This window comes from Psammomys obesus, unplaced genomic scaffold (assembly GCF_907164565.1).
Source record: "Psammomys obesus unplaced genomic scaffold, mPsaObe1.curated_primary_1811, whole genome shotgun sequence".
Taxonomy (NCBI): domain Eukaryota; kingdom Metazoa; phylum Chordata; class Mammalia; order Rodentia; family Muridae; genus Psammomys; species Psammomys obesus.
In genome coordinates, this window is record NW_026592118.1 from 38473098 (window position 1) to 38482619 (window position 9522).

General features: G+C 37.4%; 1 protein-coding gene across 1 annotated transcript in view; it reads right to left on the reverse strand.

Annotated features, from left to right (window-relative positions):
• Positions 1–472: 472 nt before the first annotated feature.
• Vwde (von Willebrand factor D and EGF domains) overlaps positions 473–9522 on the reverse strand; it is a 69672-nt gene continuing 60622 nt past the window's right edge. Inside the window, 7 exon segments of the mRNA XM_055612562.1 lie at positions 473–681; positions 2284–2387; positions 5089–5184; positions 6687–6782; positions 6874–6969; positions 8470–8601; positions 8850–8882. Coding sequence (XP_055468537.1) covers positions 667–681; positions 2284–2387; positions 5089–5184; positions 6687–6782; positions 6874–6969; positions 8470–8601; positions 8850–8882 — 572 coding nt within the window. The 3' untranslated portion in view covers positions 473–666.

Below are 9522 nucleotides of genomic sequence, written 5' to 3' on the forward strand. Positions count from 1 at the left end.
TTATTGCTACTTCGTAATTGTAATTTAATGACTGACAACTTTAATAGTTCATAATTTTTAATAAATTGTAATGTAAATATCGAATATGCAGGATATCAGATATGCAACTCTGGTGAAAGGGTCAGTCGACCACCAAAAGGGTTGTGGCCCACAGGTTGAGGATCAGTGTTCTAGGATGTACTGGTTTGGCGCCTTAGGCTGAAACATTCAGGATCGAGCTCTCAGGCCTACAGCAGCTGCTTTCCTAACCGCTAGCTCTTCATCTTCACGTCCAATTCTTATAAAAGCCCTGACAATATCTAATTGTGCATTAAGCATTGTGTATCCGCAAGACATCAAGTGCCGGGTCATTTTGACCGACCTCTGATACAGACATAGTCACAGCTGGAACTGAGAAAGCCACAAATTTGCAAATATGGTGTATCAGAAACATCAACTTAATATGTAAATATCAAACCACACTTCAAAGTAAAATTCAAATTTTACTTGGAGTTCTTGCTTTGCTTTTCTCTAATACTGACAGCTTAGATCATTCCCTATTTTACTAGTTTCTTTGGTCTTTATAATATTTTAAAGCAATGTTCAAATAAACTTCCAAAGTTATCTTCAACTCTTTCTGAATGAAGTTTCATTTCTAATGATAGAGGCTTGTAAATAGTACGCTTCTCAATGATGTTTCACCTGCGATAGAAAGAGAAAGTCAAGTTCCAATAAGCAGTAGAAACTCTTTGACCTTTATTAGCAATTTTCCCCCTTACTTTGCAATGACGCATACAGAGCTCTTTTGGCTCTGTCAGCTGCTACACTCAGCATTTGGTTTCATAAAGTAGATCTGAACAAGGGCAAATAAAGCCACTTGTGACTGGATCTTATACATACGTGTGAGCTACTCTGGGAAAACATTACATTAAATACTCAATTTCCAATAAACCTGGCTGTTATATTTGGGAAGGACTACATATTCAGAATGTTTTTACACATTTCTCTCAAGCCTCATTTCCTACCCTTTCTTTCTTCACCATTCCTCACTTCTTTATTCAGTGTAATACACAGTAACAGACTTACACAGCCACCTATGCAATGGATAACTTTGCTTTCTCAGTTTCACACCATGACTATCATGTCCCTGCTATTTTCAGGATGGGGCCACGCCTTCCCAGGGTGAAAAACTGTGCCAGGAGAAAAACATACAGAACGTGTTTTTTTGCCCACCAGAGACTGATCCTGTTTCAATCTTCAAAAAGAAAATTTTCTAATGTTTTAAGTGTCATAATGTTTCAGTGTATTTAGCTCTTCATGACCTCTGGGATATTTATTTTGACACAGTGTCTTAATCACCGCACAGCTAAAGATGAACTTGAACCCCAGGTCCTCCTATTCACACATCTCCAGTGTTGACCCCTCAGGCCTTTTGAAGAACTAAGTAGTATGTGATGGCTTTTACATTAAGACTCACAGAAGAAGACATTCTCTGCAGGGCCTGCTGCATGTAAAGGGATATGTGTACTTGTGTGTCATCATCACACATCTCCAATATGCATAGAAATAGGAACCAAACAACATTTGGGTACTCTAGAATTTGAGTAGCAACTAAGCAGGTATAGAGCAATTTTTTTTTTTTTTTTTTTTTTTTTTTTTTTATACAGAAGCTTTGAAATAAGCGCATTACAGCAGCTGTCTTATAGGTCACTGAGAAGCCTTGTCTCATATAAGAAACCCCGCTCTTCCCTTGGTTCTTTGGTTTCTGAAATACAAAGAGTCCCTAATTCCAGTGATAGGCATATTTATTTTTACTAGAAATGGATTTTAATAGGCTTCAGATAAAGAAAGATTTTTTTTTTTTTTTTTTTTGGCAGGGAAAATTATGAGAGCAGACTTGATTTTTATGGCACATGGCCATTAAAAATATAAAGGGCTTGACTTTAATCACTGTGGTAGTGACTCATTATTTTAAAGTGGTGGGAATTTTGAGAGATATGAGGCTAGCATTTGACCAGCTACTCAAATTCCAGACTAGCATAAATGGTGTCCTTTGTCCTACTGTGGAGAGCTGCCCTCTGCTGTCTTGGAATCCGGCATCCTACTGCAGTGTGGCCTATACCTTGCACTTCGTTGGGTTCATGTAAGACATTTGTATGAGTGTGAAATGACATTAGGTTTCTGTTTTGGAGACAAATGTTGCATTCATGATGCTCTATTTTGGAAATAAGATATAAGAACAGTCAGTTACCAACTAGAAGACACACATAGAAGCCTCTACCAATTATCTGTGCTTTCAGGTACCTGTATCCTCTTTTCACATTTGACTCCGGAGTATCCAGCGCGGCAAGAACAGACACCAGGAGACACGCATCTTCCTCCATAAAGGCACTTCTGAGCACAGATAGCTACAACATGCAAATTATTATAGTCATCACATCTTGGAACAGAATCCTGTAACTCCCTGCTTTCGAACAGAATCCCGTAATACCCTGCATTCCACTGGTCTGAACGTATTTTGTGATCGAAGCCTTTACTGTGAGTCTCAGTGGCCATTACTTCACATGATACATACATGGATTGAAACATCACACAGAGATAGGTACAGTTTCTGTGCCACTCAAAAATAAATGAAACAAATTATAACTGACCACAGGAAAGAAGTGCAAATGTTACCAAATGTGTGGCTTAATTATTTTATTAGTTACATTCGAATAGAAAAGAAATGGGTTATATTAAGAATCTCACAGTGATCTGTCTACAGGAAGAGCTAATCCATGTGCTCTCTTGACTCCAGAAGCCATACTCCCAACTCAAGTACTTTATTAGGTCAAACAAAAACTGTATTAGTTATGTTTTTAAGTTATTTGAGTTTTAACTTTTTTTTTTTTTTTGTTGTTGTTGTTGTTCATACTAAATCTAGAGCCCCAAGAAGACCCATTGTTTATTTAGGTCATGGCTTTCAACAAAAGTACTATTTTTTTTTACACTTTCTTTTTTTTTTCTTTATTAATTACACTTTATTTACTTTGTATCCCCCCTCTGTGGTTCTCTCCCTCCTCCCATCCCAATCCCTCCCTTCCTCCACCTTCTGCATGCATGCCCCTCCCCAAGTCCACTGATAGGGGAGGTCTTCTTTTCCTTCCTTCTGATCCTAGTCAATTAGGTCTCATCAGGAGTGGCTGTGTTGTCTTCTTCTGTGGCCTGGTAATGCTGCTTCTCCTTCAGCGGGAGGTAATTAAAGAGCAGGCCAATCAGTTCAAGAGACAATTTGGTACTAGCATGTATATAAAGAAATTTGTATCCTACTTTGGAGAGTAGCTAGAAACTCCCTGACTTCTTTCCTTCCTTTCTGCTTTTTTTCTGGAGACAGAATCTCGCTACGAGCCTTTGTTAGCTATGTACTCCCTATATAGCCTAAATTGCTCAAACTCATTGCAACTTTTTAAGTGCTTAGATTACAGATGTGCACCACCAGGCCCAGCTCATTCAGTTACTTTTCAAACATGATTTCACTGTCCACACTAGAAATACCTTTATGGAAATATATCCCAAGGTAATTCTAAAAATATCTATATGTATTCAATACCTATCTGTGCATTATCATCTATAAAAATGCTTGTAATAAAAAAATCATTTGTAAGTAACAGAAGTTGTTACCATAAGGGGAAAGGTCATTGCATGAAATATAATGGCATTATGTAATTTAATATAATACTTAAAATAATGTTTTAAGGGTAAGCAATAGGTTTTTAAATAATACTGGGTAAAAATAAGCATAACACAAAATTTATATATGTAGTTATCTTTCAAGGGAGTTACACTGTTCCAGTATGTACTTTTGAAAGTTTATATAATTCAAGAGTTGACACGCTGTTTTCATGAAGGCTGCTGATGCGGTTGGGTGGGAATGTCACACCCAAGGGTTTCACACAAAGAAAGTTCCATTATCTGGGTATCAAATATTTGAATGGGCATTCCCACATTTTCCCAGAAGATGGCAGTAACATTTATGTTCAGTTAGCATTGTCAACACACTAGACAGTTTCTGGACCATTGGAAAGAAAGCATCTTTGAGGAAGAGGGTTTGTTTTTCGATTCACACAAAAGTCCCGCAGTGTGCAGAAACTGAATTCCGAGCTTTGAGGGGTGCTTAGAGAATACCAGTGTACAGCTGCGGGAGCAACTTCCACATTCGTGGAGGATCATGAAGAGCAGAGAGGGGACAGGAGAGGGCAGTGGAAGTGAATACGATCAGAAGATGTGATACAGGTGTTTAAAAATGTCATAACTGAAACCCATTATTTGTATGATTAATATGATATTTTAAAACTTTAAAAGGAAATAAGAAAAATGAGAAACTATGAAATAAACCCATTTTCTTCAAATGGTACAAAATAGGGGGTGGGGCGTTCAGGGGACGGGGAAGACAATGAGGGAAAGAGAATCATTAAGAAACACTGTTGGGAAATGACATAAGATTTTTAATACCCTGCATGCTAATTTTAAAAATAAGTTTTTTAAATGCAAAAAAAATAGGCCAACATTTATTTTTACTTCTAAATTTTAGTTATATTTCTTTTTACTTTGTATGTGTGACAGGTAGCTTTAAATGTTGATTTGACACAACCTAGGACTACCTGGGAAGAAAGTTGAAAGGCCTGTGGACCTTTCTATGGAGTGTTATCTGAATTATGTCTTAACTGATGTGGTTATGTCTTAACCAGCCTGACCTAGGGCCCTAGAGTGCACAGGAGTGAAGAAAGCTATCCAGACACTGCAGTATTAGATATCTCTCTTCTCTCTACTCTGGGTGTGATGTGACCTGGTACTTTAAGATCCTGCCACTGTGACTTGCCTGCAGAGATACAATGTAACCTGTAATTGTAAGATAAAATAAATCATTTCTTTTTAAAGCTGCTACAATAAAATTAAAATTGTATGTTTGTGGCAGTGTAGAGATCTCACCAGGCTTGGTGAGAAGCACCTTTACCACAGAGGGATAAGAAATCTAAAATCTTGTCTCTGCTGTGGATTTCCTCACAAGCAACAGATTAATTATTCCAATAGGTTCAAACTCAGAACGTGAAGTAGAGAAAGGCTCCTTACGGTTCTCACACTGCACCCCTTCCCAGGTGGAAGGGCAATGGCACATGTTGGGAGCTATGCATTCACCACCATTTTTGCATTTCTGAAGGCAGATTGCTGCAGATACAAAGGCAAACAAGTTACAAATTTAAACTACTATTCAAATTTTAACATAAACCACAAAAATCCCCCATTTTTTTTAAAAGAATAATTTTCAAGTCAAGAATGAAAAGATTTTTCCTCAACCAGGAGTGATGGAACACACCTGTAATCCCACCACTTTGGGGTCAAAGACAGTAGGATCAGTAGTTCAAGACCCGCCTCAGCTACATAGGAAGTTCAAGGCCAGCCTAAATGATATGGGAACCTTTCTCACAAGTAAAATAAAATAAAGCAAAAATGAAAGAAACTAAAAAACAAAACAAAACAAAACAAAACAAAAAAACATTTTAGCAATACCTTTTGTAATATTATGTAGCCTTGAAAAAGTCTCTCCAACATGTCTGCTTAAACAAGAGCTGAACAAGGACAAGAACAGACATGCAGAAGTGGATGGGGAAAGACCAAAGGCCTTACCTCTACCAGAGGCAACTAAGGAATACTAAGAGCAGGACACAGCCTTTTCCAGAGAAGAACACACCAAATAGTTTCCGGTATTAAATGTCAGCCCAAAGATTTGCATAAAATAAACATGATACAGACTGAGTAGGTTATATTTAAAAATCTGTCTGTCTATCTGCACACACACACACACACACACACACACACACACACACACACACTCACTCACTCACACACATTCATGTAAGGATAATCAATGAAAAGAGAGGCCATAAGTGTGAAAGAGAGCAAGGAGGAACATATGGGAGGTTTTGGAGGGAGGGATAGGAAAAGAGAGATGATGCAATTATATTTTAAAACGGGGGGAAAAAAGAGGAAAAATGTGATTTTGCTGATCTTTAGAGTTTCATGGTGCATTCTACTTCTTCCCAATTGTTGGAGTTTTACATTGATTTTCATTTTAAACAATATTCCATAATTGCTGTTAATTTAAAGCAATTATTTTAGTTTACTCAGAGACAAAGTCTCCTTATTTGGCCCTGGCTGGCCTGGAACTCACTATGCAGACTAAGTTGGCCTTGAATTCACAGAAATCTCCCTACCTTGGTGCCCAAATTCTGGGATTAAAGGCATGGCCCACACAGGCAGATTAAATAACAATTTTCTACAAAGAATAAAGGGGACATTTGAGTGAAAAAAAACATCTCTGTGGCTAATCTGCTGGAATGGGTAGAATCTCACCCTGGAATGATCTGACCTGCTGAACTCCGGTGGGGTCAAGAAATCAGGGCTTTTTTTTCAAACTTTTTTCTCAAGCCAACTTCAGATTAGAAGTCCAGATCTTTGTTTTACACTGGCCTATGTGGTTGAAAAACTTGAAAAAACTCTACACTGTCTTCAGTAGTTTCACAATTTCAAAATGATGTCTTCCGGAGAAGGACTAAATAAACAAAAATAAAAGCCAACAAGTGAAAACAAAAAGACTCTGCCTTAAATTCTGCGGCACGCCCTCATGACGGTAGGCGTCCACTATCTGAGAGTCACCTTGCTTGACTTACGTGTGTTGCACTGTTTCCCACTCCAGCCAGAAGCACAGGAGCAAATATTCGGTCCCACACATTTTCCGCCATTCATGCACACAGGCTCACAGACGCCTTACATGCAGAAAATAAAAAAAGAAGAAAAGGTGGGTCAAACAAGATTCAGTTTTACCTGTCGTATGCAAATATTTTAGTAGTATCTTACTTGTTTGGCATCTCTTTCCAGTGTACCCTCCACGACAGGCACACACGTTATTTCTCCTGCAGAGGCCACCATTCTTACAGGGAGGGTGACAGACAGCTAAAAGAACACATGGCAGCAATGTGTGAGCGCTACATATTCAATTATTATATACGCCACATTGCCTCCTGGGCTTCTTATCTATGGGGCCATAAGGACGAGGAATGCGCTATGAAAATAAAAGATCACAACTGCAAGCCATCGCAACTGTCCTTTCTAAATAATGAAATGCAGGGCTCAGCCATCGGCCGCTAACAGGGTAACATCACTGAAATGACTTAGCACTGGAATCTCCGTTATTATCCTGCATGCATTGTGAAACTGAACTTACATTTCATCTGCGGACAGCAAATTGTGAAATGATCTGGATAGAGGCAAGAAAGTAAATCAAAGCTTTGAGCTCAAAGTTAGAATATATTTCCTCCTGTGCAAACTAGAATGACCTTTACCGTCCGTCACATTAATTTATAAAATTATCAGGAAACGCTTTAACATAACTTTAATCTAGTCGAGTCGTGATGCAACTTTATATGACTGGTTCCTGTGTTTGTTTGCTTGTTTGTTTTTTGTTGTTTTTAATGGGACTTTCGTGTTTGTGAATGAATGTGTGTCTCTCTGCATTTATAATTTCCTTGTGCTTTTTCTTTAGCTCTTTTCCTTCTGTTTCCTTGTTTGTTTTGTCCTGCTCAGGTTTGTTTTTATTTTATTCTAATATAATTATTAGAATCCTGTTTGTTTTTTAATGAGAGAAATGAAGGGTGTAGATTTAGGTGGGAAAGGAGGTGGGGAGAATCATGAATGAGTTAGCGGAGGGAAACTGTCACCAGAATATATTGTATGAAAAATATACTTTCAATAAAAACTAAATCAAATTGTATTACATAAGCATATTAGTTCTAGAAATTTAATTATGAAGATTTTTTTCAAACACTCTAAAACTATATTTGATATAAATATAAGAATAAAGATACATGAAATATTTTGTCCATTTAATTTACTGGCACTAGTTCTTAGTTCCTCTCAACATGATCATGCTCACAATCTGAAAAAAAGAAACCTTCATAGTAATTATATGGAGAGGGCATTAGAACATAGCGCAGAAAAGAAGACTGTTTCCTATGTCTCTTCATCATCTTGTTCAGAGGTGTACATAGGTGTTCACAAACTTTTAATGAATCTGAAGTCAGGAAAGATCACAGGAAAACATTAGACCTTAGATAAAACGTGTCAAAAAATTATTGGACTGAAAGCACTGGAAACACAACCATTCATTCTGAACTTCCCTAGAAGGACATGCACTGCTTCACTTCTTGGCTTGACAAAACTTCACAGGCAGTGCCCAGGTTATTAACCCAACGTATGCTCAATACTGGGCAAATATGGTACATTTGTGTGAGCTCCTTTCATGGCCACAATAACAGAAAACAGAGAGGGAACATAGCCTCTTTCCATCTGACACCTGACATACATTTCTGCAAAGCCCACTTTCTCAAATTGTATTTTTAGTATTCTGCTTTTTTTTTTTTTTTTTTTTTTTGCTTATGCAGAAGGAATGCTTACCATTCTGGCACTGTGTACCAAAGAATCCATCAGGGCAGAGGCAAGTGTTTGGCTTATAACAGGAACCACCATTGAGACAAACGGGATCGCATAGAGCTAATGAACAACAGGAGAACAAGAGATCACAAAGCGCTGTTATGTTAAAACTGACCATGGCAGAGCTAGACAGAAGGAACCACTATGGTATAGTTTAACTGCAGTAAAAATAGCCTATGTTTTAGACTTTACCAAGTGAAAGGAAGCAAAATATCTTTGTAATTGCTTAAAAGTATGTTTATTTGGTGTATTAATAATGTTAATAATAAAGCTAAGACTATAGACTAAGTGTGACTGAAATTTAGAATGTTTTTGGAAATGATTGTATGCTAATTCAACTCAACAGCACTGGCAAATGAATGTGGCCATACAAACACCTTTATCCCTTTGCAGGTAAAACAGCCTCAGTTCACAAAAGTCCTTCCATGCTCCAATGGCTGATGCTTCTATTCTCAACTCAGATTTTATCCTGTCTCCAAGCTGTACTACAGATACAGTTTTCTTCCAAATTCCACTTGCTGGAATTATTAATGTCTTCACTTATAATATGTGGTTTACTTATATTTCTTATCAGAAATCAACTTGCTTCACAGTAGTATTTTCTTTTTAAATTGCAACTCTTTTCTCTTTTACTAATGATATGAGACTTGAAATAAGGGCAAGAATCAACTTGATCTTTGTTTCCCTTTGCAACAGTGTCTCCAAAGAGCTAGCACATTATAAATGGTAGGTTAGATTTTTTTTGTTGAGAAAAGTCATTAGATGACAGTAAATTAGATTAAACAGACCAGCTGCAAACATTCCTGCTAAAGAAGTACACGTGATACTGATAATTAAATGGATTGATATGATAACTGTGCCAAATTGAACAAAGGTTTTACAAAGTAGGATATCTACGTCCTGGTTAGAAAAGGAGAAAGAAACTTAAATAGAGAAGTTGTAACAAATTCAGGTGTTCTGTGTCCGTATCAGGTAAGTGAATGATGGGAACACAAAGTTCCTATTAGGTAAGGTAAG